At 35.9% G+C, this 27,418-nt stretch overlaps 3 protein-coding genes across 3 annotated transcripts; 2 read left to right on the top strand and 1 right to left on the bottom strand.

The window, feature by feature from the left end:
• The first annotated feature begins 4,093 nt into the window (after positions 1-4,093).
• LOC114531447 lies at positions 4,094-12,690 on the top strand. Its single transcript, XM_028553058.1, has 9 exons — positions 4,094-4,192; positions 7,244-7,844; positions 8,058-8,261; positions 9,852-10,087; positions 10,174-10,330; positions 10,802-10,917; positions 11,140-11,217; positions 12,020-12,163; positions 12,515-12,690. Exons 2-9 carry the CDS (start codon positions 7,244-7,246, stop codon positions 12,629-12,631), a joined length of 1,653 nt encoding a protein of 550 aa, XP_028408859.1. The 5' UTR covers positions 4,094-4,192; the 3' UTR covers positions 12,632-12,690.
• Positions 12,691-14,663: 1,973 nt separating this feature from the next.
• On the top strand, positions 14,664-26,518 carry LOC114531457 (microfibril-associated glycoprotein 4-like). The gene is made up of 5 exons (XM_028553067.1): positions 14,664-14,794; positions 21,232-21,373; positions 22,909-23,102; positions 24,714-25,091; positions 26,170-26,518. Exons 2-5 carry the CDS (start codon positions 21,318-21,320, stop codon positions 26,427-26,429), a joined length of 888 nt encoding a protein of 295 aa, XP_028408868.1. The 5' UTR covers positions 14,664-14,794; positions 21,232-21,317; the 3' UTR covers positions 26,430-26,518.
• Positions 16,794-18,167, bottom strand: LOC114531474. The gene has a single exon (XM_028553080.1). It carries the CDS (start codon positions 18,165-18,167, stop codon positions 16,794-16,796), a length of 1,374 nt encoding a protein of 457 aa, XP_028408881.1.
• Positions 26,519-27,418: the final 900 nt, after the last annotated feature.

The raw sequence follows: 27,418 nt of genomic DNA, 5'->3' as shown, positions 1-27,418 counted from the left end.
GTCAGTAACTGAAATTATCTATCCTATACCTATACTACCAGTATTTGTTTGTCACAATAGAATAATTTTTGAGTAGTGTTCAGGCTATCAAACCAAAGGCTAGGCACCATAAAATGGCACGGATACTCATTTTAGCTGATAAATTGACTTAGTGAAAACGGGGTGAAAAATGTTTGAAGGATTGAAGAAAGAAATTCCATAAAAATTTGCCATAGTCGCCATATACTAAAATACTATCGTATATTACCGTATTATATTGACTATATCATTATTGTTAAAAGGGTGTACGGTAATCTAGACCGTGTATAGTAATCTAGGCCTATTTCCTTTAGAAAAAAAATGAAGATGAAAAGGGTAAAACTGTCGACGGGAATTCTGGTATTGCTTTCAAAAATTATTACTGATATAGTGCTAGAAATTGATGTAATTTATAATCCATAGCCCGTATTTGTAATATGCATGTCAATTTGGGCCAGGAAACAGTATTTTCTTTCTATAATTTAGACGTTGCCGAATGTCCCATTCAATCTTCCATTTTTTGTCATAAAAATGCAATATGCGCCAACATCAACGGTTCACACAACTGCAGCTGCCTCCCTGGGTATGCAGGAGATGGAAAAAATTGTGCTGGTATATATATTAGCATTTTTTTTGTTAAAATTGGAAAAATAACAAAGTACATAAATCATATTATTAGATGGACATGGGCATGTTGTACCGGAAACTAAAACTTAAGGCTAGTTTCCACTCAGGAAAATTCTACTTCGCATCGGACAGGACAGGAAAGTTTCCTTTGTATAAACGCCGCCTGAGAACTCACCGACAAAGGAAATTTTTCTGTTCGTTCCGATCCAAATGAGATTTTTTCTGAGTGTAAATTAGCCTTTACACACTTTTATTTTCCACGATTCACTAGTGAAATTTTGTGTAATGCGCGTGTTTCCTAGGGCGACCGTCGCGAGTTTTTCCGCTTTGTTTTATTCTTGCCAATTCTTGCCAACAATGGCGGCCCGAGTTTTTTGTGTTTCCTCTTTTTACATGATCAAGAGGATGTGAATCATGTGATATTTCAAAGAATTTCCTGAAAGCAGAAAATCTTTCTAAAATATAAATGTATTGTATTTTAACAATCACAGTAAACATCTAATGCTTTTCAATGATTGTATCTCCCCTATTTTGAAATTCAGTTTTCACAGTATAGCAACGGAAGCATGTATTAATTATATATGAGGAAACTCGCGATGGAACAACGAAATCAACCTTCTACGCTAAAGAAGGATTATGACTGGACATAATTATTTTTCCGAATTCATTCATTATTTTAGACATTCACGAATATTATTTTAGGGCTACAGCCCCGGTTCCGACGGGCCTGCTAATAATCGATCCTTCAATATTGTATATTATAGCCAATGAATTGGGTTCAGTCATAATGGCCGCCGAGTCACCAGAATTTACAAAAACTTTGGCAGAATGGCTGCCGGTGACAGGGAATTGGAGTGTTTGTTGGCGGGCGACAAGAGACGAGAGTAAAAGTGAAAGATTTCATGATAGATGCGACTCAAAAGTCCCGACATTGACAGTTGTAAAAGTTTTAAAAGATAACAAGACTTTTATCTTTGGAGGATTCGCGACAGTTAAATGGGAAGTAACAAATGGTGCTTACGTATCTGCTCCAGGCTCCTTTTTGTTTTCAATTCGCAATAATGATGATCTCCCGCCTTTCACGTTGCCTTTGATAAGTCCGAATAAGCCATATGCAATTCAACGACATATGAAATGTGGGCCTAAATTTGGGGGTGGACCTGATCTTACCATTGTTGACGGACATCTTTTTCGGTATAGAATAGTTAATTACGCAAATATCGGTTACACATATCAAGCTCCGCCTGGATATACGAAAGGTAAAAAGCAAGACACAATCCCTCCTTGCTGGCAGCCTCTATTTTACTCCAGTTGAAGTGGAAGTTTTATATTTACCGTGAATCTATGCCGCGTGATAATTATAATATCTTAATTGCCATTGATTATATAATTTATGCCCGCATAATTAACAAGCCAGAAGCCGTAGTTTACAACGAACGATGTATTATACTTTATTTATGCTTTATGACTAAGTTTAGTCCTATAGAGTGGCTAGTTCTCCCTTATTTAGACTCGAGAGCCGCTTCTTCGGAGGGAGCTCCTCTCCTGTTGTCTATTTTCTAATAATTTGTCATATTCAGTTAAATAAAACTAACAACTACATAATATTATACAAGTATACACAATAATGTGACAGAATTTATTTGTGATACATTTCTGGTGTGTTTGACATTTTTAGTATATAGAGCACTTTATGAATGATTTTGTTTAGGTTTTAAATTTTAAAGTTGCGCCGAGGATAGATCGAAAGTTCCCGTGTTTCTATAGACAGTTATAGAAACACGCTTCTCGGCCAAGCAAAACGCGTGAGCATACTAAGTAAAATACAAATGGTAAAATTATGTATAATTTATACTATTACAAATAAAAATCGATTATATAGAGTTAATGCTTTCCATATTCATAAACCAATTATGTAGTGACGGATGAGTGCCAGAACAGCTGTTGACCATGCAAGGCCACTCAAGTTTGAATCACTAATTTTCCCTTCACATCCTACAGAATCCACTCTACACCGCATAGGATTCTTGCCCTTTTGAAATCATAATAGTGAATAAAATTGGTCTTAAATCCTCTACCCTAGAACATGGAACAATTTTGCATGGTGGCGAGGCTGCACATATTTGATATTTTCCAAACGTCTGGGGATTTCCTAGAAAGAAACGATTGGTTAAAACATATTTCACACTTATTGGTCGTACTTTCCTGATAAAGCTCTTAACAGATATTTGAAGCAGACGTTCTTCTATTTCAGTTTTTAAACACTCAACTGATACTTCCGGATAGCTCTTGATTAAATTCTTATTAATTGTTGTTGCCCCTAAATAATTTTACCTCGGCCATGCAAGCTTGGTAAATAAGACGATCGTTCTTAAAATATATTAATTTTAAAATACTGCGGCGAAATTTATACGCCTTTATCTATGTTCTCAAAAGATGGTGTTGGTTTTTTCAGACAGCATATTTCAGATGAAGAGAGCTATTATATTTCGCGGAGATTTTGAGGAGTGGCCTGGGAGGAGGTGGAAAACGTCTGCGTGCATGTACCTCGATCAACTTTACCTGTAATTGGCATTGAAGAGCGGTTCCGAACGTCTCCGAAGGCTTAAAATGACTAACTTCATTCTAAATAAAACTAGAAACATTGCATTCTAGAAACTAAGAAGTTGCATCCTACAAGAACTTGAGCTAAAGTTGACTGTTAACAAATTTATCTTCTAAAGCATTTATCAATTAAACTGAGCAACGGCAGTTTCAGAACTTTTATTTGAGACACATTTTATTACTGTAAAGGTTGCTTACAGTCGCTAATGTAACAAACGCCTTGTTTACACTTTCAATTACTATACTCTAAATGTCAGTTCGAGAACGACCAGAACATTTTAAACAATTTTTGTTCGTCATAGCTCAAATGAGGTATAAGCTGAGTTAATGATAGGAAATTAATACTGAAACATGTTACATTTTAGCACTTTTAAATCAAGTAGGTTACCCATTCTTATGAGCAGAACCACTGTAACCTACTAACCTTGAAGAAATATTTTGCCGCACACGAGAAATTTTCGGCTTCGCAATAATTCAATTATTGAAATTCAAGATGTAATTATATTTTATCAATTAATGGGTATGTTTTTTTTGTTCGAAAAGTTGCCATTCAGATTTTCCGCTATAGCTTGATAATTTTGGCGCGTGCGCAGACGCACGCTTTCCCCAGTATTGGGAGTGTCACTTCTCTGCAACCCCCTTCGATATGGACCTGATTTTTACTATATCCAGCTTTAGAGAATAGTGTTCATTGTCTAATTGTCACATTATTTATTCAATTATCTTTAAAAAGAGTAATTCACTTCCCTGAGGAATATTTGGTTAAAACAGCGCATGCGCAAAAATTTCCCGATAAGAACAGTTTGTAAAGTGGAAGCATTTCCCGCCTCGCGCCATTTTTAAATTTTGGATTTGACGATGAATGCACTCGTGTGCAAATATTTCAATGAAACGAAGTGTATTTGGGATAATTTCTGCGAAATAAAGTTGAATTTTTACACAGGTAGTGTTTTAGATGCATATAAAGAGTGTAAATTATTTTGGGGAAGACATTCAAGCGAGATATTCGCAGTATTATTATGTTACCTGAATGGGTTCAGACGACAGTTGACATTTTATTTGGGCGCGTTCATGCCCGTTTAACTGTGCTTTTATTCGTATTGGTATCGAAGGGCATTCGTCTTTGTACTAAAGTGTTCTGAATATAATTTAAAATCAAATAAAATGCTCAGTTTTAGCCTCAAGTTATTTTACTATTTGAGCTAATATTTCTATTAAGTATTAACCGGGGGGGAAGATATTTTTTATTCTTTGAAAACAATGTTTGTTTTTTTCCTGGGGTCAAATTCATGTGTGATAATTGTGTAGTCAAATTGTTAACTTGACATAAAAGTCTCTGCCTTTGGCTAATTTATATAAATGACAGTTTATAAAAGTTTGTGAGTCTTGATTTAGCAGCCAACAGCTTTGCCAACATGATCAGGAAGCAGCAAGGCCAGTGGCATAACCCCACCATTGTCTCCCCATATAATTCTTGAGACAAATAATATTTCCATCTTTTTGACATTTGTCATACTGTTTAAATTTTATATGAAAATTTTTTCATATTCAATCCAACCCAACTTTTCATCTATGTAGGGGAATGCATGAACTGGGGTCCTCTTCCTTGAAATTTAAGCATACATTAAATTTAGAAAGTTACATCAGTGTTTAACAGCTGGGAGCTTTACATACTTATATAACAGTAGAATTCATATAAACCTTGAGTAATTTGACTGACTTTGGCTATAAGGACTTAAATAATTTGGCTGGGTCACTGTGATAGTTAGTTGGCAATAGCTGCAGACTACTGTTGCATTTTGGGGGAAGTTCATAATAGACAATGCAATTGTTGCTCTCTGCAACATAATTTAAAATTTCAGTTAAAATTTGCCTGTATGAAGTAATATTTAAAGGTAATATATTATAATTTCAAATTTGCATATGTTTGCAATATTAGTGAAGTATAAAATCAGATAAACAATCTAATTGATGATTGGAGCAGTAGTTTTAACCTGCCAGCATGTTCACAGGTTGATTATCTGTTCCCGCATGAATAGGGTTAGGAAACTAAAGGAAGCAAAACCAACTAGTAACACCACCATCTAAAAGCAACAATTAAGTAACAAATAATTAAAAGGTGATTTTTGTTTTTAATTAGAGCATACATTCTGCAAACCAGTTGAAACATTGCATAGGGTATATAACAATGATATGTACATAGCCAGAAAATATTATACAGGAAGCATTAAAAGTTTATACTTGGTATGGAATTATTTTCCATATATGTTCAAAATCAGTGCGAAATCATTTTTAAATTTATTACTCATGCAAAAGTTCATGAAATCCTAAAATATGCTGCTGTTCTCATGATATTTTGTACTGTTAAGTAATATGGTACATTAATTAAAATAGATTAAGATTAAAATATTCTAATATGCTCAGGATTAAATTTCATTTAATTTTCTTTTGACAATTTGAAGAATTAATATCAAAGCCCAACATAGTGTTTTAAAAAATACATTCAACACATGTTTAACAATTTAAAGTACAAAAATCTCTTGTGACATATTTAAGTTATTATGCATGTTATTTATGAATATATTTCTCTAAGTTTGAAAGTACCAATGTAATGGTTTAATCCAAGAATAGCATTTTTTGACCAAAATATATTCCATGGCTATTGAAACAATTTTTTTACAAAATAAGGAAGGAATCAAAATATTTTATTTTAGTCTTTTTGTTACTAATATTTTAGATTTCAATGTGATTTCACTGATATTGTATTTTTTATTATTTGCCTGAGTTCCTTTAGTGTCCTGTATTGGCTCTTTATAGCTAAGTATTACCTAACTAGAGTATATAGCTAATAGTTGATGAATTTAAAAAGAATTCCTTCTTTTCTTAAACTGTTCCTTACGGGTATTTTTAATGCAAATATTAATGTAGATAATCTTTTCAGTGCTACTCTTTCAAATTGTTTTTAATTAACATTGCCTCCCCCCCCCCTCAATATCAATTGAGAGAAATTAAATGAAGCATAACAACTGATGTTTAACAGTAGCAAAACAAAGTATATACTATATGTCTGCCTGTGATTCTTTCTTTTAATTTGAAAGCTTACCCACTATTTTGCATTGTGCAATGGCACATATATATGACACATACGATTCATACCATACACAGTAATTAATGGGTATTCCTGTTCTGCCTGGATTGTTTGTATTTTGTAAACAAAACATGTCAAACAGTAGTTATTTCTTTTGATTTTGAAACACCTTGTAGTTGTAAAACTTGTACATAAACTGTACAATATATTACAGTACAAATTTGTGATCTTTGTAATTTTTGGGCACATTTTGTTAGTATAAGGCTGTTGATAAGGCTATTTATAGCCAGTTAGATCCAAGATGGATTTCTTTTTATCTCCATATCACTACTATTGGGTGTTTAAAGCTGTATTAATTAATCGGATAGTTTGAATACTTATATAGGTCCCTTTTTATGTGTATGTTATTTTTTTTGTGTACCTATTTTTGTAATCAGATATGCAAATTTTATTGACCCAGTTGTTAATGACATTTTTAAATTCATATAAAATATAAGCTATATTCATTAGCTGATAACATCATCCTGCTTTTTGACTGTATGTTAACCTAAAGGTAGCTTGAACAACTCCTGCAATATTATTAGAAAGACTACAGTCACATTTCCCCTTTGATTTACGTAGAAAATCGTGTTATAGATGCTTAGTTGCATGGGCCATGATCCTCTTGAATGTCACTTAAGCATGTTAGACCCTTAGCTAAGTGTTGTGTCATTTTTAGGAAATGGTAAAATAGAGTCAAAGCATTTCAATGACATAAAAAGAGCTGATAGGCTTTACTATACGTATGGTTATTTCATGTGTAAGTAGCCAGTCAAACCTGGATATTTACATACAAGTACAGTATGAACATACATATATATTATTCTTTGACATTCCTCTGTATGACGACTGTGTGTAACTTTTTAGATGGATGCAACTGTCTCAAAAATTCCAGAAAAGGAAGAATATGAACAATGTAGAGAATATTGTGAAGGAAATATTGCAATCTTTTATTGTCCCCAATGCTTGACCAACTTCTGTGCAGAATGCTATGACAAAGAACATAAACTAAAAAGAAGAAAAGAAAACCACGGTAAAGTCTCTACACCTCGTAAAGTATGTCGAGAACATCACCTCACACTGGAATATCAAAACAAATCGCGATTCATGTGCTGTATGTGTGTCAAAGAACTTCCACCAGGCGAATTAGCTAGAAATAGCATTGAACCTATAGATGGAGTTGCATCTGTTCTTAAGGAAAGGCTTGATAACAGAATTAGAGAATTGGATTTGGTTTCACAGTCAATTCACAAGAGAATTGAAGCGAGTGATGAGAGCATTAGCTCTGCTGTGGAATGTGCAAGATCTGAAGTGCGAAGGTTTTTTACTGCCCTTAACTTGCTTCTGAATAAACAAGAAGAATCGTTTCAACATCAGCTTACGTCCTTATTGCATACGACGACATCGAGACCAATTTTTAATGAAATGCGAGAAACTTCAGAAGCTATTGATGAACTTGTTGAAAAAGGTCAGTTTTAAACTTTCTTTAATAATATATAGTGAGCTAAGGTAAGAATGATTCATACAGAAGGTATTGTTGTGTTGATTTTACCAGTGAGTGTGGTTTTTCTTAATATGGTTGTTTAGATAATCTTGTTAGTTGTTTAATTGCATTGAAAAGCATGTTTATCTGGCAAAAAAAAATTCTATTTGTAATTGTTTATATACCCGTTAATTTTAGGGAAAGGATTATTGTGTGAAGATAATCTTGTTGTTTTCAAAAAGTTTGATCATATCTCCAGAGTAATCGATGAGTTACTCCTTAGTGACAACGTTAATAAATTTCCATCACCTACGTTACAAGTATCTATTAATGTTCATCGACATCTTCTGGAAATGGTCAGACATCCTGGGTATATATCCACCACCTTTGATGAATGTAGAGGTATGTGGAGTGTGAGAAAGTTGCGATTATTGCAATACAATTGATAATAGTGCACTAATGGTAATATTACTGCTGTAATGAGTGGATTATATGTACGCAGATTATAGGCTACGTACAAATATTTTTAAATTATTACAATATTTTACAAGAGTAGTGGGCGAATACATACGCGTGAAGGATAAAAAATAACTTATCCACTGGTGCGATATTAGTGAAAATATAATTGTTAGTGATGTGATGAGATGTCTGCAAAGCAAAGTTTTGTATATAACTAGGTCAAAAGAAGTTAGCCCTATAGAGCTATGCATTCGTTTAGAGTGCATCTCTTTCAGGAATACCATTAAAAGAGGCTTTTGATTTAAAACTAGTTTACCTCCATATGAAAGTCGTTCACTCCAATTAGAATAACATCTTTCTCTGTTTATCATAAAAAAACTTTGACATCCTTCAGCACTTGTTGAAATGTGTTGGTGAAATCGTTTCGTTTACACTTTATGTAAATAATTGCCTCTAAAGCAGAAAATCCCTTTAGGCAGTCCAAACAGTTCAGCATTGTTGACTTTGGCGTCTGAATTCAGTGCCACACATGTAGCACTTTTTTTCATGTGAGCAATGGACTTTGATTGATATCAGAATCATACTTCATTATAATGATGAGGTTTTCCTGGTTCCCAAGGGCGAAGAGTGTAAGAATTCCAGTTCTGTATGTATCTCCAGTACGTGTCAATTTCTCTAAGCTGTTGTTTCTCAGACCTAATGAAACAAATTCATTATTTCTTTCTGTATCTTTACACAATCATTGACATTTTGAGCTATCCGTGGGCGTACTGGCGTCTCAAAAATCGCTGAATGTTCCACAGGCATCTGTTCAAACATTTTCTTCCTGTTCTCATTTCTTTCTGTATTTTTACACAATCATTGTCATTTTGAGCTATCCGTGGGCGTACTGACGTCTCAAAAATCGCTGAATGTTCCACAGGCATCTGTTCAAACATTTTCTTCCTGTCTGTCTGAAGTAGTCAATGTAATTTATGTGCTCAGGGCTTCGTCATAAGCAAACCAACGTCTGTAGAACTTTGCAGTATGTTAAACACGGGATTAATTGTTGGATACAATCACCTTACACTTGTATCCTTCCACTGATCAATTTTAAATTGCATGCAAATCAAGGGATTAGGCAACTGGCTAGATAATTTGAAGACCTCTCTAGATTTGATTTTTCTCGTGGAACCATCATACTTGTCTCCTGCTGTGAATATAAGAACTCTCACAAAACCAAAAATTAATAGTGATTTTGCGTTTCTCTAGTCTGTCATGAAATTCCTAATTGCAATATCGGCATGCCGTTGCGTTTTCGGCATTCCATACAAAGAAAACGATTAGCGGATGGAATGTATACTCATGAATCGCGCTTTAAAAGCAATATGAAGTCGACGGCAAGATTCTTTAATCCGAATTTCAGGCAAATGTAAATTGACGTTGACAGTGACTTCAAAATTGAGCTTTGCATATTTTTTTCCAAATCGTTTGAAATCGCATGTCTTGATTTTGTTTTCTAAAACAAGTTTTGAAATTATGGTTCTCTTCAAGCATCAAGAAATGTTGTTTACAAAAGCGAGCAGAAGCCAAACAAATTTGATGAAAGTGTTGAAGAGAATTTTGATGCAAAGGAGAAAGACGACGTTGGGGAAACATTTCCTACTCCACCTCAAGTCTCTATATGTTCTCCGCCAATTAGTGTAACAGGAGAAGACGATGAAACCCCGTATCCGCTGATGCCTCGATTTTCTCGAAATTCAAGTCCAATGTTGTCCAGTCCAGAAGAGGTGGGCGAAGAATTTCTGTGTTTATGCCATTGTTTTAGTATTTGTTTTCTTTTTCTTGTTTTGACAAATTTTAATTCAATTGTAAGGACATGACTTTACGACCATTGGCTGTTAATAATGTCAACAACGAGAACGAACAGAAAGGAGTATGTTCTTGTCGTTCTAACGAGTCACTTGATTCAGAAACTCCGAGAAATACAAAAGATGCAAAGGATTTAAACCAGAAGACAGATGGCAATCATGGTAAGATAAAGAGCAAGCTGAAAAATTAGCTTAAACCACCGTGGGAATCAAGTCAGCGACCTTTTCGTTTGCTATAGTCCCAATTCTCTTTTTTTTGGGCAATCGCCGACAATCGTTTTTTTGGCCTAATTTCAAAGATGCATTGTCTAGTCTATATATCTATATATACATCTATGATGAGCAACGTTCAACATTTAAAAGCACAAGCAAGACCAAACCATCTGATATCTACACAAAACGATTTTCATTCTGATTTATCTGCTTAAGTATAAGATAATAATAAATTCATGTTCGAGAAAGACAGATCGCCTTAAAAAAAACTTGATGTAAGATTTGTATTAATTCGAGTAATATCTTTGTCTACCTTTCTCGGTTTATCATAAAAAAACTTTGATATCCTTCAGCGCTTGTGGAAAGAGTTGGTGAAATCGTGACTGGCTTTTTATGTGAAACTGCGTGTGATGTTTTTAGATCCAAGCAGTAAATGTAAGGAAAACAAAAGTGTTAAGAGGAAACTTTCCGAAAAGAGCCTCTTACTTCCTTTTCCAAGAAAATCAAGACGCACTGAGGCGTCGAAAGAATTGAATGTGAGTATCATTTCTTGTTTGTGACGAACTTTACGAACAGTGGCAAGCCCACCTAAGGGGTATAATTTTTGTAGTTTTGTTTATCAAGTAAAAAATGATATTGCTTTTTAGAGCTACTATTGTCTTGTGTGTGTTGTAGTTACTCCTTAGCTTCTCGACATAACGGAGTTATGAATTATAAATGTAAATAAAGTTCTTATTGTTTCACTGTTTTTATTTCAGCTGTGTGACAAGTTATTAACCGAACTGTGGGTCTCAGATGATTCATTCCCGTTTGCTAGACCAGTTGACCCTAAAAAGGTGAAAAATGTCTATTATAGTGTTTGATCTAAGGCATCAAAAACAACTGTGGTGGGTGTAACTTTACTACAGTAACTCCTGCTGCATAATGCACACCATGCTGCAGCACAATGTAAACTTATGTTCTTTTACTTCTCGTGAAGGCGTTATTAGTCACGCGAGATCCTCTGGAAATATTTCGTACGGTAGTCTTCATAATTATAAGGATATCTTCATTTTAAAATCGTTTGTATGGTTTTATGGAACCGCACGCGATTTCAATATTTAGTACTACATTTTCTAGACAGCATGATTACTTTGTAACTGTAATACCGGGTTCAATAGCGACCTTTAGCATGTAGAACGCGAACGCGACGACGACGGCTATTAATACAATGGCTCATTGAAAAGAAATGAATAATTAAATACCCATGATGAGTTATAGACGTCTTCTTCGTTCTGTTTACAACGGAAAACGTTGTTTTTTACGTCTTGCCTAGAACGGTTGCATTTCAGGACCCAGCGAGCCCTACCTCGAATTAGGCTCTATAAAATTGTCCTTAAACACAAACACAATGTTTTTAACGCCTTATATCTCACTAAATCGGTACAATTAATAATATACAACAACCACTTTGCCAAAGCATTTATTTAAACGAGAATTTCAACCGCGTCATCGTCGTGTTGCCGTCTAATATGCTTAAGGTTCCTAATGTTTCATAAGACGGGGTGGAAAGAAAACCTGCATTCAACTTCAAGATAACCATGCAGAGGTAGCGGGCATGTTTTTTTTTTAACTGTTTCTGATTTTTTTATATTTTAGGTCCCTAAATATTACGAAATAATAAAAAATCCAATTGATTTGACGGCCATCAAGACGAAATTACAAACTATAAACTATGATTCAGTGTATGATTTTGTTGACGATATGAAATTGTTATTTGATAACTGTTATCTTTTTAATCCGGTAAGTTTTAAATCCAAAGAGTTTATTAGATTAGATTAAGTTAGATATATAAGATAAGATTTACGTAGAATACTTCATGCAGATTGCCAACGTTTTTGTTAGCCAAGAAGAAGGTTTTTATAATTTATGTAATTATGGTGACGGTAATGATTTTACAAATGTTCTGAACTGAACTGCTCAAAAATCAGTTTCCAGCTATTATGAACATCTATAATTGGCATGTAATTTTTAGACTCAGAATACTTTAAAAATTGAGCAGTTTTTTACTACTTGAACACAGTATTATCTTAGTTTATATACTTCCTGTGACCGCTGCATGCTTCTGCTTATATGTCGCTTTTCTTTTTTTAGCAAAATACGTCCATATATCAAAATGGTGTGAATTTGGAAAAACAATTTATGACATTGCTGGGAGCAAATTTCCCCACGCTTTACTATCAATCATCAATTCCCGAAAATAATGTGTAAACTTTTTAAATATTGTTGAAGATACCTCTTTGAAGTGCTGGAAATAAAGTTATCTAACTGTGGTTGTAATAGATTTGTATGGATATATTTGTGTAATAGTCGATGGATATAGTCGATCAAGACATCACCTGGAAACTCGTCTGCAGTCATGATCTCGATAAAGCACTAAAACAGTATTTACGAATTACGGGGAGATTAACCCATGGACAGACAGTTGTGTCGTGGCCGTTTTTTTTTCCGCAAGCAATCGAAAGCATCCTTATTACGTCACGGAAAACGGGCTTTATCTTGCCTTGCAGGCACACGCACGCGTTATAAACGCCGGATTTGAAAAGCGCGATATATTCCGCAAAGGCGCCGCAAATATTGTTTTATATTATTTGAGGGCAACACAATGGCATTCCGACCCCCGGCCTAAAGTGTGTAACTAATTTACCTACACATTTCCGCACGTAATACAAAAGTATACAAAATTTGCAGCAAACTTCGCAGTTTGCATGGCTATATATTTTCCGCATTTTACAAAATTTTGAACACGACGACGACGTGGTTGGAAACTTGGAATACTCCTTTATTTAAATAAATGTTATGATAAAACGTTTTTGTATATTGTCAACTGTACCAATTTAATGAGATATAAGACGTTGAACACATTTTGTTTACGTTCAGGGACAATTCTATAGGGCTTAATTCGAGGTAGCGCTCACTGGTTCCTGAACATAGACGTTCTACAAAGGACGTAATAAACGACGTTTTGTCGTTGTAAACAGAACGTAGATCACGTCTAAAACTCCTATAGGTATTTTATAATTCACTTCTTTTCAATGAAGCATTGTATTGATAGCTGCCGTCGTCGAGTTCCAATCCTACATAGTACATGCTTAAGATCCCTATTATGCGATGGCGAGTACTGTATTTAGGACAAATGCATTGTCCAGTTGGGTTTTTGCATCGGTTCTGCCCGTGAATACTCTTGTACAAAGACTAGAGTCATATTCATCTTGTCATATTCATCAAAGAGAACAAATAATGTGTGAGATACGCAGACAGCTCGTATTAAAAAAAAAATAGTTCAGAATGTAAAGAAAGCGTTCGTTTGATAGTATCCTTAAGTAATAGTACGATTGAAATTTACTATCGTTGCTGGCTCCGTTTTGTAGAATGTTTAATCAACAGGGCCCGGTTGTATGAAAGCCGGATAGCGCTATCCACCGGATAGTGGTTTTTTCAATAGCTTTAAAATCACCCGTTGTTTGCTATAACTTTGATTAAATCTTTTTATTCCTAAATTTATGATCCTTTTCAACAATTGCTGGTTCCAACACTGAAATTTTATTGCTCTCCAAGCATTTTTAGAACGGTTGAAAAAATCACTATCCGATGGATAGCGCTATCCGGCTTTCATACAACCGGCCCCAGTATACCAAACAACAGCAATATTTTTACTGAAAGTTTTTACCCTGGTTGGCGAAGCTGGCGAGCAGAATGATGAAGTAATTTCTGATGCCGAAGGCAGTCAGGCATATAGTTGATCCGCGAGAATTTTTTTATATTTGATCTGTGTTTTTATCGAATGCACGCTCAGACTAAGAATAGTAAAAAAAGTAAATCATAACATCCCAAATATAAACAAAAGTTTATCAAATCACGAGATTTGTGGTTTATCCACGCCACGCTATTTGACGTTTATTTGCAGAGCGCAGTGAGCGCACGAAATAATTCGCTGATTTGCTATATATTGTTTCAAGCAACAATTATCTATCATACGAAGTTATTCAGAGTTTGTTTCGTACATGCACTCATATCCAAATTATTTCTATCCCACGTCGCCGTATAAGATTGCCTAGCGTGCGAGACCATACGTCGTTCATAGCTCGCTGTATAAACCAGGCCTTGCATGAGAAACGCCGCCTTACAATCACAAGCCGTAAACCCATTATAAAGTGTGATTTCCCTCGACATGTCAGGAAAGTCTGGAAGTTCTCAACATTGTTCTCACGGAATTATGAAACTGCAAAACAAATCGTTAGAGGAGAGAAAGGTGTTGTCTTTCATCTATATCTACAACTCTGCCTGGACTTGAGACTCAATAGTTCAGAGGGATACGCGAGTCATGATATTGGAAAGGAAACGGAAAATCGAGCTCTTCTGAATTAATAGGAGGTACTCTGGTTTATGTAGTTAATTATAGTAGAGCTTATAAATGTTAAATTATTTTTTATGTACAGGCTGGCTGTATGCATGGATTACACTTCACAAACAATGATTCGTGCGCAAAATCGCACCGGATGTGATGCGACACCGCGGTTTTCCAGGGAGGTTTTAATCAAAAACTGGCGAGCAATGATCAGCAGCACACATAAATTCACACACTATCACGCATTAGTTTTGAACAACCACAGATAAAAATATTAAAAAAGCATTTCCCATGCATGTGCAATGATTTTTACTTACGCGTTTTACTTACCATATGTGCATGAAAATTGAAGGTCATTAATGGACCTTAATGGAACCTAATGTACATTGAACTGACCAACAGATAAGCACTTAAAATACCTTTAGGGCATGCAGGCGTTTAACAATGCACAAACCACACAATATCGTATAACATATTAATTAAGGGAAGCGTTTTAAATTTAGCTAGGGTGTGACACGCGAAAAGCGCGGAGGGGGCAGCATTCCCGATATGATATGCATTTGGATGCAAATGATGTGTCCCTTTAGCTGACTTTGTTCGGAGAACATTCATTGCATTACACATTGTTTTTGATTATATTAGAAAAATGAAATTGAATCTTCAGTCTTTCTAGGTCAGTTTTGTATTGAATTATATGAATTATCTTTTTGGGTATTGTTACATATAATGCACGTACAATATTGGGCGCCAAGTATACAGCAAAATTATTTTTTCACTTAATTTCTGCTAAAAAGCGCCTATCTTAGTTTTTAGATAGATAGATAGATAGATAGATGGTTTATTGACTTAAAACTTGCAGCCTCGGCAATAGGCTCCGGCTGAAAAACCTTAAGTGTTACAAAAAGTATGATCTATGTTATTAAAATCCATAAAAGTGGAGGTTCAATTGGTAAAACTATCTATTTACATTATTTAGTGTCTCAGATATATTATACGTATTTACTAGAGTTGAAATTGATAAAATCGTTTTTAAATCTAAATGTTCTACAGTTTGGAACTTGAAATATTCTTCTTTCTCTCAGAGATGCCTCAGATAAATTTAATGCTGGTAATAAATGGTGTAATTTGTCTTGCGGATCATTAACAATTTGCCGAAAAAGTTTATCGGTCAAATTTTGTCTTCGATCGAACAGTGACATGAGACCTAGTTGATTAAGTGCATCCTCGTACGAATGTTCGGGGAGGATTATTCTGCAAGCTCGGCGTTGTAATCTTTCGAGATCGTCTGACAGGTATTTTGTAAGGGAATCGTGGAATACTTCGCACGCGTATTCAGCAACCGGCCGAATACAAGTAACATAGAACAAGAGAAGATCCTTGGATGGTAACTTTGCCCGTTTCAATTGTCGCAAGAAGTATAGACGAGTTGAAATCTTCTTGCATACAGTCTCAATATGTTTATTCCATTTGAGGTTGTCGGAGATGGTTAAACCGAGTAGTTTTTCACACTGGACTACTTCGATGTTTTTGTCGTTGATAATAATAGGATCAAACTCTCTCTTTACAGTTGAGAAACTTATTCGAAGTTCCTTGCATTTGGACTCTTTTAACTGCATACCATCACTTCTGGATTTTGAAGAGAATTCGTTGACATACGCTTGCATTATACTAGGTTGATCTTTATTTATGACTTCAGACATAGTTGAATCGTCTACGTATTTCCAAAGGTTCTTGTTATCAGCAACATCAAGGTCGTCCATCATGATTAAGAAAAGCCAAGGGCCTAATTTTGTCCCCTGGGGGACACCCGCTGGCACAGCCTTCCACTCGGAAAAACAGTCATCGCTAAGTTTAACTCTCTGACTGCGATCAGTGAGGAAGTCTAAGATCCAATGCAATATAGGTTTTGGGATGTTGTATTTTAACAGTTTTCGTGCGAGGAAAAGCATGATGTATGAGCCATTTCCGAAAGCTTACGAAAGTCAAAAAGCATAATTCTGATTTAGAGCCATTTCCGTCGTGTTTTTATTCCAAAAAAAGCATGCTGATAAGGGCATACGTAGTGCTTGAATTCGGGATGGATCCGAATTGCCTTTTATCAATTGTGGCTAATACCGCAGGTTTTAGGTGTTGTTCAACCACGAATTCTTCGGCCAGTTTTGATAAAATAGGTGTTAATGATATTGGACGTAGGTTGTTATTAATGTCAGTTATGGGTTTCTTTTTAGGGATAGCAATAATGTCGGCCTCTTTCCAAGATTGTGGAATACGGCATTCGCGGTAAGAACTATCTAGGATCTCTTTGACTGGAAGTTCCAATAAATCAGCATTCTCTTTTAACACCCATGTTGGTATTCCATCAGGGCCGTGGGCTTTCCTTGGATTAAGCGTTGACAGTTTTTTAAATACGTCTCCTGCAGCAATTGTGACAGTAGAATCATTAGCTGCGCCAAATAACAGATCTTGGTAATTCTCTGGAGTGAGAGGAGTAAATTCAGCCATTGGGGAAAGAAAAGAATCATTTATCTCGTTTGCAATATCTACTTTATCTGTTTCCGTAAGGTGTTCATCAGGTCTTAAGGCTTTAAGGATTTCTTCGTTATTTCCGCTAGTAGATTTTGCTCCACTGAGCTTCTTAACCTCATTCCACCAAGAGGATGGTTTACATTCTTTAAGATGTTGAATGCTATTTTCATAATGCTTCGCACGACAACTTTTCCTTTTGCGGTTTACTTTATTTCTCAAGTACTTGAATTGGGTAATATTTCCTTGGTTAAGAGCTTTCTGGCGTTTCTTAATTAATAATGATAATTTTGAGTTCATCCAGGGAGGTTCATTACACCGAGATGTAGTTGAGCGCAGTGGGAGAATATAATCCAGACCAGTAGTTACAATGGTTTCCAAGAGGGAGATTTTTTCTGTGCAAGAAGGGGCTTTGTCAAACATGCTGGGAATGTCCAACAGTTCCAAATATTTACGGAATGCAAGACGGGAGCTCGGACGTAGATCTCTTTTCTTCACCACTCTTTTCTGCGCTCTTTGGGGTTGACATCGTTCTTTTGGTTTAAATTCTACAGACATATGATCAGAGAGACCGAATGGTGCATACTTTACCGGTTGATCGTAGTATTCGTAAAGATTTGTCAAGACGAGATCAAGAGTATTTCTGCCACGTGTTGGAAAGTTAACAAGTTGACGTAGGTTATAGCTTAGTTTTAATCGGTTGATATTTAACTGATTAAAGTCGCCCAGAATAATAAAACCACAATTAGGATAGCATGATTCCAATGTAGAGAGACAGTTGGATAAATAATCCAGCATTGCTGAGTCGTCAGCACTTGGGGGGTGGTATAAGGTCCCGACGACCAAGCTATTAAATCTTCTCGGCAGTCTGGGCATCTTCTCGGCAGTCTGGTTAGGTGAGGGTAAATCAATTATGATTTTTGGCACTTCACTCAGTGCAGAAAAATTCTAGAGGTTTAAGGGTCTTAATTGCACACTTCAAATTCAAGCCAGGAACAGTTGTTGCAAAAACTAGTCTAAAAACTATAGGTCCTCCGGCAAGACCGGCAGGAATCGAACCTACGCTTTTGCGATGCCGGTGGAATGCTCTTGTCACTGAGCTACGGAGGTTACGCTGACAAGAGCAAGCGTGGTTAATGTGTTATGATAGTAATGCCGGGGATAAGTGAGGGTAAATCAATTATGATTTTTGGCACTTCACTCGATGCAGGAAAGGGTCATGAGCATTATATACTCATTAACCACGCTTGCTCTTGTCAGCGGTACCTCTTAGTTGACTAGTTTTTCCATCAACTGTTCCTGGCTTAAATTTGAAGTGTGTATATCTTAGGTTTTAGTCTAGAAAACAATTCGTGTAGTTTTTCTCACATTCTTATGCTCTAAATCACAAGTTTGACTCACAAATATATGAAACTGATTGAATACAGACAAACGGACATAAGGCTAAAAATCTAAAAGATTAAGGCTAAAAGATTAAAATCTTCTTCGCTGTTATATAATTAATCTTATTATATGGCAAGCGTTTGTTTTGGTTTATCATGCAATTTGATTTGTTGCTGACAGGTCCGCGCGCAATACGCAATTCTTATTGCCCTGTGAAAAACACAGCAAAACGAAAACGGCGAAAACATTAAATTTCGGCTAATTGTATGTGCATAAAATAAAAATTAACGAGATGACTGATGAGGAGCATTCTGAAAGCGAGTTTTTATTTTCCTGAAATGTAACGATTATAATGTTTCTGTTGGACCGTTGCCAGTTCATCGACAAAATATTTCAAACCATTTTAAATCTGGCTTTAATCACATTTAATACGGAACTTTTAGTTTTAAGCCAGATAAAGCCTGAACTAAAGTTTTATGATTTGTTGATATCGTTCGATCTTCATTAATATTAAATAATTTATGATGTTGTGTTAATATTTTACACTAAAATAAAGTGCTTTTTCCCCTTTTGTTCGCCACTGTCGTCAGGCCGGCTCCAGAAGTAATTAAATCTGAATGTTTCGGTTGCGTGTGCTCGGATGTGATGAAAAAATTAATCATTACAATATACGCATGGATTATGCCATATAATAAAAAACTTACCAACTTTGACTGCATGTTCGGTCTATACGGAAAGATATACATGCTCAGTTAGTAGGCTAAGTATAGTTATTATTGCACACCAAATCATCAACAGAATCCAATCCTATGCATCCATTCCATCGTTGATTTCATAAGTATTGTTTAAACTATTTTAAACTTTTACGTGCGTGACGTAGGTACAAAAAACGCGACAGTGGGAAACAGGGGCTGTTTACATGAGCTCGGTTACTCGAGCTCGAGGTATTGAAATAAATCTTTATGACACCAAACAAGCACACATGCTTGTTTTGGTGATTATACGACTGTCAGGATCATGTTATCTGCTCATTTCACTACGGCAATTGATAAAAGGAGAATAGTGCGAATAGTCGACGAATAGCGCGAATAGTCGACGAATAGCGCGAATAGTCGACGAATAGTGCGAATAGTCGGCGAATAGTGCGAATAGTCGACGAATAGTGCGAATAGTCGACGAATAGTCGCATTGTGACATATTCTTCTAGCGATCGAATTCCGACCATACTTTACAAAACGAATAATACAAATTCCACAATACGTTTTACAGTAACTATTTTTTTGGAGAGGGGAATTCAAAAACCTGTTAGAAAACAATGCAATTCATCTAAGTGTTCTGGCAGTAATATACAAAGAATCTATTATTTAGTATAGAAAAAAAACACAAAGTTATCGACTTTTTAAAAAGTTCCTTAAAGTTCCAAACATAGTAAACCCCATAAGTATATCATAAAATAACCTAACATAACGCAATTATAGTGTATAAGAAAAAACAATACTCTTATTTACATAAATTGGACATGTTGATGCATGGTCAAATTATAGTATATATAGTTATACACATACCTTTTTTGGGCAAGGTTCAGATTCCGAGCTAGAAATATAAATAACTTCCTTCTAAAAGAAAAACATACACAATTTCAGTGACGATTTTCCGATTTTGGCACTGTGAAGTGTGAACAGAACATTTGTGGTTCTAAAGGTCTGTTATGTGCCTACGGCACGGCCGCGTGTGTGGGTTTTTAGTGCTAGTGTTATAAATTGTATGCACACAGTTTATTTCATCCACATAGAACAATTTACAGACGCAAATCTTTGTAGTTTGTATACAAATGACAAATTCAAAGTGAATTTGCATAATTACATGTCGAAAATATGCAATTGCTCTATAATGTACTCTAGTTCCTTTATTATATCAACATACACCTCCGGCCACTACATAGACTCATAGAGCTCGATCTCTGAGTATACTTTTGATTCTAATTATATAGTTTAATAAAGAAAAAAAACATGAATAAATACCTCACAGTCACAAAGTGTTTCCGTCGACTCGGACATTTCAGTCATCTTGTAGTCCGCGCGGCTCAGCAGGTGGGCGCTCGGGTAACAGTTCTGCGTCTGGTCTGGGCGCAGACTATTTAGTGTGTTTGCCGACTATTCGTCGACTATTCGCACTATTCGCCGACTATTCGCACTATTCTCCTTTTATCAATTGCCATTTCACTACCTCAAAATCATATCACGCTTCGTTGAATCTCGGGTAACTGGGCTCATGTGAACAGCCCTTGGTTAGAATCAGATTGAGAAGAATTTGCACAATTATCCTCTCGCACGAAATCACCAACAAACTCACTAGACACTAGGAGGCTCTAAAATTTGACTTGGCTTTGAAATTATTTGTCATTCCATTACATTTCTGCGTTTTTAATTTTTTTTTAATTTTATAAGAAACACGAAAATTTTAAACACGCAAATATTTTTACACCGCCGCCTGTGATCTGTGACAACCTGAGATAGGAAATCAATTAAAATGTTTGTATATAATTACTTGATGACAGGATAACACACGTAATCAAATCACTCGTTCTGCCTCTTCGCTACAAATTTTCCTTAATCTGGGATAACCAGTCACACATATCTCAACATGCAGCGAAGTAACATGGTTCAGTTTCTCTTCCCATTTATCTTGGCCATCTTAAGGTAAGTAGCCAAATAATAGTAGAAATTGTATAAGTTAATATACTCTTTCAGGTGTAAAAAGGCGTTCATTAGGGGCGCCCAAATAGACTCCCTGTTATGCGTGCGAAAATGTTTGTTAAAGAGATCTGAGATGGGCGGCCCGAGCCATCATAAATGCCTCGTGTATTTTGAAGTCATGGAAAATCTATCTTAAGGGGAAGAATATTGCTGTAACTGAACGGCATGACATGCTGTTAAATTTTGAGTGACTGAGAAACTGCATTTTCAATCATGGCTTCACCGTGGCAACAAATTCAATTATCACTAAGAAGGCCATATGTTGAAATGAAAATATATTTTTCTTCAAAATTATACCTTGCGTTTCACTGAACAGGTCAGTGCATGTATTGCTCACTCTATGAAATTGAAGTATTATTTAGTAGTAATACGAGAAAGTAATCTAATTCGGTGTATAAGCCAGAGACGGCGACATGGAATGAATTGAATTCCATGCATAATACATCATTACGTTACCATAGGCCCCGTTTACACTACACTCGATTTATTGGCACGGCACGGCTAAGATGGGTACCCGTACCAATTAGAGCCGTGCCGCGACGATAAATTGAGTGTAGTGTAAACGGGGCTTTATACGGTTAAAGCAAACTTAGGGATTTAAACAATGTGATTATAATCAGTCTGCGCCTTGTGTATTAATGAAATTTGAACTTTATAATATTGCTGTCGGCTGTATTGCAACATATTTTGAAATATATATGCATACGGATAGGGCAACTGCTCTCCCAGAAGATTTTCAATGTATAGAAAAATTGGGCAGATTTGTAGCGAATTCAACCAAAATTTGGGCCGTTTTTTGCTGCAATAAGTCTAAAGAAATTAAGTCGATTTGTACACTTATTATACTCATATTACCCGTGTCTAAAAGATTATGATTTCTTTCACTAGTCAGCCATTTAACTTGTCAAGCTGTTTTGTTTACTGACGTTTGATAAAGACCAGGATATAACCATGCATTAATTATCATGGGGTGGTGCAGTGGGGTATATTCAATAAAATTCAATTTGCAATATAACCGGGGTGAAGCGTCTGATCTCGTTTCTGAATAGACTTCCGTCATTGCGGGCTATTCTTAACTCACAATCAGGCGTCTCTCTGATTTTTTTTGTTTTCTATTAGCCCATTTTTATCACATGTTTTGCCCCCATACAAAACATGTATTCTCCTCTATTTATTTTCATACTAACTCTCCTCACGAAGGCCCTCAGGTCGAAACGTCTAGAAGTGTTTTGTCCATTTTAGACAGCTGTTACACCACATATGATGCTAATTCCAATTTGCATGCAAACCAGAAAACAGTCTATATTTTTTAGAAACAAAATGCTTTTATTTTCGTAAAACATCGTGGCATTGCAAGTCTAAACTTTAGCAACTAATTGAGCAAACCTACATTACAACTCAGCACAAATTTTGCCAGTCCCGCCCTTGTAGTGACACCTTACAATTCAATTTTGTTGCAAGAAAATTATTTCCTTTAGCGTGGATGCTGTATATTTTGAAGATGGAGAACTGTGTATGGTAAAAAGAAACTTTACTGTAGCCACCTGTGGCCTCAAACCAGAGATTTTCGCTATCAAGAATGCGCTGTCGAGAATGGAGAATGAAATTTCAAGTTTAGGGAGTGAATTAAGACAAGTTAAAAAAACCTGTGGTAGTTGTGTTCATCGGGAAGGTATCAAATTAACAACATTCATATTTCATCTAGAAAGTAGTAAGACACAACCGATACATTTCTTGTGTATGCATGTGCATGCATGTGCTCTTGGAATGTGGTATGACTTGAAATTTTGGGCAACTCTCGTTTTTGAATAAGCACACTGTTCTTAATAAGTCTTCTATACTTTATGCTGCATGACAGGTTTTTCCAGCTTGTGAATTTTTGAATGAAATTAAATTTAAAATGCGCATTATGGGGGTAGGTGCGCATTGTTGGGGTAGGTGCGCATTGTGGGGGTAGGTGCGCATTGTGGAGGTAGGTGCGCATTGTGGGGGTGAGTGCGCATTGTGGGGGTAAGTGCGCATTCTCGGGTAGGTTCGCATTTTGAGGGTAGGTGCGCATTATGCCAAATAAACGCTAAACTAAACGCGCGCCGCATTTAAGCACTGATGATGACATCATGAGAAACAGGAATTTTTGTATGGCCTAAATTATTGAACTATATATGCGTATAAGAAGATTTGTGAGTTGCATTTCAGGATTTAATAGAGGAGCTACCAAGCTAGTCTACGAAGAAAGCAATGGAGCGAAAAACTATTTGCACGAGTAGAGCGTGCGATGGAAACGTTTTTTGTAATGCAACTTGATCACTTAATGGATTATTACTTGGGTATTATTCCATGCTAGGCGCTATCGGCAGGATACTGTTTTTTTTCTTTCGCTCTAGAATTGCCTATTTTTTTGTATAACCTTTATTAATTTTAACCTTAATATATTCTTTAATTGGGGGGGGGGTGACTTTTGTACGTAGGGACTCATAAATGTTAGGTTTAAACTTGTCATTTACTGCTTGAAAAGCATCAATACTGGCAATATCCGGTGACGATGACCACTAAAGTTTACAGACCCGTGGATGTGCGCTTACACTGAAACTAGCTCACTGTAGCTACTGTGTCTCGATTTTGAGTTGCGCCAACTAAAATCTATGACATCACATTAACACATTGCACGCACAACCATGCAAGATAAACCAGAATAAAGACGCAGATAAGCTGAATTTTTAAAGTCTTAAAAGACTTTCGCTTTAGCTCGAGTAATTACTACAGCTCTAATGTAGGACGCGAACGCGACGACGACGGCTATCAACACACTGGACCATTGAAAAGAAATTAATAATTAAAGACCTATGATGGGTTTTAGACGTCATTTTCGTTCTGTTTACAACGGCAAAACGTCGTTTTTTTCCTAGACCGTTTGCATTTCAGGACCCAGAGAGGCCTACCTCGAATTAGGCTCTATAGAATTGTCCTTAAACATAAACACAATGTTTTTAACGCCTTATATCTCACTAAATCGGTACAATTAATACTATGCAACAACCACTTTGCCATAGCATTTATTTAAAGGATAATACAGTCACGTCGTAGTCGTGTTGCCGTCCTACATGTATCACGAGTGAGCAAATACTGTTTTTTTATAGTGAAAATTTGTTCAAACAAAATACAAAAACTTTTAATTTTTCAGCCACTCTTGAGAATGACGCAGCAAATCTGAATGCAGTGGCATATTTCTTGCATTGTCGATTTAATGAATACCCCAAATACGTAGACTTATTCTTCATTTTAGCAAGAAGTTGTGCTGACAACCTTTATCTTGGAGCAACTGAGGACGGACTTTACTACATTGATCCTGATGGCAACGGAAAATTCAAGGTATTTTGTGACATGACAACATCAGGTGGAGGATGGACTGTATTTCAACGTCGTCTTGATGGAAGTGTCAACTTCTACAGAGGATGGCAAGATTACAAGACAGGTTTTGGCACCTTGTACGGTGAACATTGGCTTGGTCTCGAAAAAATTCACAGAATAACAAAAAGCCAAAAGCATGAACTTCGGATTGAACTAGAAGATTTTTCTGGAAACACCCGTTTTGCCCAATATACCAATGTTTCAATTTCTAATGAAAGTGACAAATATCGAATAAATCTCGGAGTATATTCAGGTATGTTTGAAATTAATATTCTTGTATGTTTGCATGGTGACATCAATGATTAAATTTGGTGCACCACGTAAGTATTAAATAGAGAGTTTACCATTCACGACGCGGCCAGCTCGACGACGCGCTTCCAAAACAAAGAAACTCCACACGTGAGAAGATAAGTATGTATAATTTGTGGTCCGATGACAGTGTTGCCATCCCAGCGACGCCTTGAAATAAGACACGGCTTCTCGACGGCATGAAAAGTATTCTTTTATAAACTAATTTCAAACATAATTAAATTAGCTTGTAGGTACACCGCGTAAGTATTAAATACTGCAAAGCTTTTAGTCCGTTAATCCGGGCCCTCATCAGTGCAATTATCTGAATACACATCTACACGTCACTTAAATATAAATGTATATTCAGGTAAGTGCACTGATGAAGGCCCAGGGAGTTTACGATCTACCGCGCGGTTAGCTCGACGACGCGCTAGTCGATTACTTTGCTAAAAAAAGGCTGCAAGAAATTAGTTATACTGCCAGGACTTTGAAATAATCATACAAACGTTTCAATTGTGCTAAGAACCTCCGATGTCTAGCTGATATCGCAGTTTCATACTACCAATTAAAGAGCTGTCACCTTGCCGCTGCTATTCATTCGACATAAAATGAAGTAAGGGTTTAATATTCCTTACTATAAGCTTTCTCCATGGTGACGTTAAAAGCGGTAGTCCGATGTCAGCCAAAGTTTGATTGTCATGACGTCATCATGGGAAAGGCTTATTGAATATTAATTTTATATTCGCGACAGAGAAACATAACAAATTCACATTTCCCGCCCGGCCACCCTTTTGCGAGAACAAAATTCATGCAAAATATATACCTTAAATTAGTTTTGAATTTTACGAAATATATTATTGATCGTATTACGATCAATCTTAAGCAAGTATTTGTATTCAGTTATATATTGCGGTCTGTCATGCACGCACGTGTATACTGTGTTAACAGACGAAAAATTGTTGCCAACATAGTTCAAGCAGACGAGGCTATTTAGGTTTTCTGAACAGAAACTCAAAATATTTTGTTTATGTTTCTCACAGGTAATGCTGGTGGTAATGCTCTAAGGTTGCATGAAAACATGGCTTTTACAACCAAAGATTCTGACAACGACTTATTCAATGAGAATTGCGCTGTTAAATTCAAAGGTGCTTGGTGGTACAATAAATGTCATCATTCAAACCTGAATGGAGATTATCACCAAAGTGCTCTTGTCCAGTATGGCAATGGTATTATCTGGTATGAATGGAAAGGGTATTATTTCTCTCTCAAACACGTTACAATGAAAATTAGAGCTGTTTAACCGAAGGAGAGGGAACTGTGGTTTCATTGTTATAATACATACAAACACTTTGATTCTTTCTGTCTTGTATCTGTCTTGAATTATCTTTACCAATAAAACCAATGTACCTTTAGATAGTTAATGTATATTTTCATCTTAAATCGGCTTGTCTCATTTTTGGTATATCTGCATAATGCAAAATCTAAGCTCAAACTTGCTCGGTTACATAGGAATCAGGTCAGGTGGACTAGAACCGGAAGGCTTGAGCACCCCCAATGTTTTTGTTCTCAGTGATGTGATTTTTCTCAATCGCCTGGAGGGAGATCCTAGGCATAATTCTGCAAGCTCCATTGCATTAATCCCCCTTGACAGACTGAGAATCGGTGGAACGTCTCCCTTCTCTTAGCCGAATTTAAGGTATGCGATGTCAATATCTTAAAATTTTAAGCGTTGGAGAAACATCAGGCAAAAAGGAGGCAAAATAAGAGAAAAGAAATTCAATCACTACTACTTCGTGTTGCTATGAATTAAATGGACATGCAGTAACATAAATAAAGCTCTATTATACAAATTTTTTTTACCTTGCTCAGCTTTTAAAATATCTTTTGCTGTTTTACCCAAAGCTGGAGCCTTTAAAATATGTTTCCTTTTTTTTGATCGAGTGGAGAATAAGAATTCTAACGTCATATTGTTTTAAACTAGGTAATCAATTATTTGTTGCTAGACACTCTTATGAAATTATTTTGATCCAATTTTTTTGCTTTGACATTAAAGCAATTTAACTCGCGATGCGATGGAGGGCGCTATTACACTGAACCCTGCATACAGAGTCTAACTTGTAGTAAACATGTACATTTGGCTTATCTGAGTTTTTCGTGCAGCCTATATAGTTATACTGTTATACATGCATTCTGTATGAAATATTTTTAATAATCTTAACGTTTCATCAACATGAAGCAAATTAAAAATTCTCTCTGGTGTGAAAGTTAAGACTCTAGCGAAGATTACGA

This window comes from Dendronephthya gigantea, unplaced genomic scaffold (assembly GCF_004324835.1).
Source record: "Dendronephthya gigantea isolate DGI-Jeju-01 unplaced genomic scaffold, DenGig_1.0 000072F, whole genome shotgun sequence".
In the NCBI taxonomy this organism is placed as follows: domain Eukaryota; kingdom Metazoa; phylum Cnidaria; class Anthozoa; order Malacalcyonacea; family Nephtheidae; genus Dendronephthya; species Dendronephthya gigantea.
This window is presented reverse-complemented; position numbering and strand designations above follow the sequence as displayed.

Excerpts from the sequence above, each read along its gene's own strand:
- LOC114531447 (XM_028553058.1), top strand. The coding sequence starts at position 7,244 with ATGGATGCAACTGTCTCAAAAATTCCAGAAAAGGAAGAATATGAACAA. Across the intron at positions 10,331-10,801 it reads GAAGACAGATGGCAATCATG|ATCCAAGCAGTAAATGTAAG; the intron begins GTAAGATAAAGA and ends TGATGTTTTTAG. Across the intron at positions 10,918-11,139 it reads AGGCGTCGAAAGAATTGAAT|CTGTGTGACAAGTTATTAAC; the intron begins GTGAGTATCATT and ends TTTTTATTTCAG.
- LOC114531474 (XM_028553080.1), bottom strand. The coding sequence starts at position 18,167 with ATGCCCAGACTGCCGAGAAGATTTAATAGCTTGGTCGTCGGGACCTTA.
- LOC114531457 (XM_028553067.1), top strand. The coding sequence starts at position 21,318 with ATGCAGCGAAGTAACATGGTTCAGTTTCTCTTCCCATTTATCTTGGCC. Across the intron at positions 23,103-24,713 it reads TAGTTGTGTTCATCGGGAAG|CAAGAAGTTGTGCTGACAAC; the intron begins GTATCAAATTAA and ends TCTTCATTTTAG. Across the intron at positions 25,092-26,169 it reads AAATCTCGGAGTATATTCAG|GTAATGCTGGTGGTAATGCT; the intron begins GTATGTTTGAAA and ends TGTTTCTCACAG.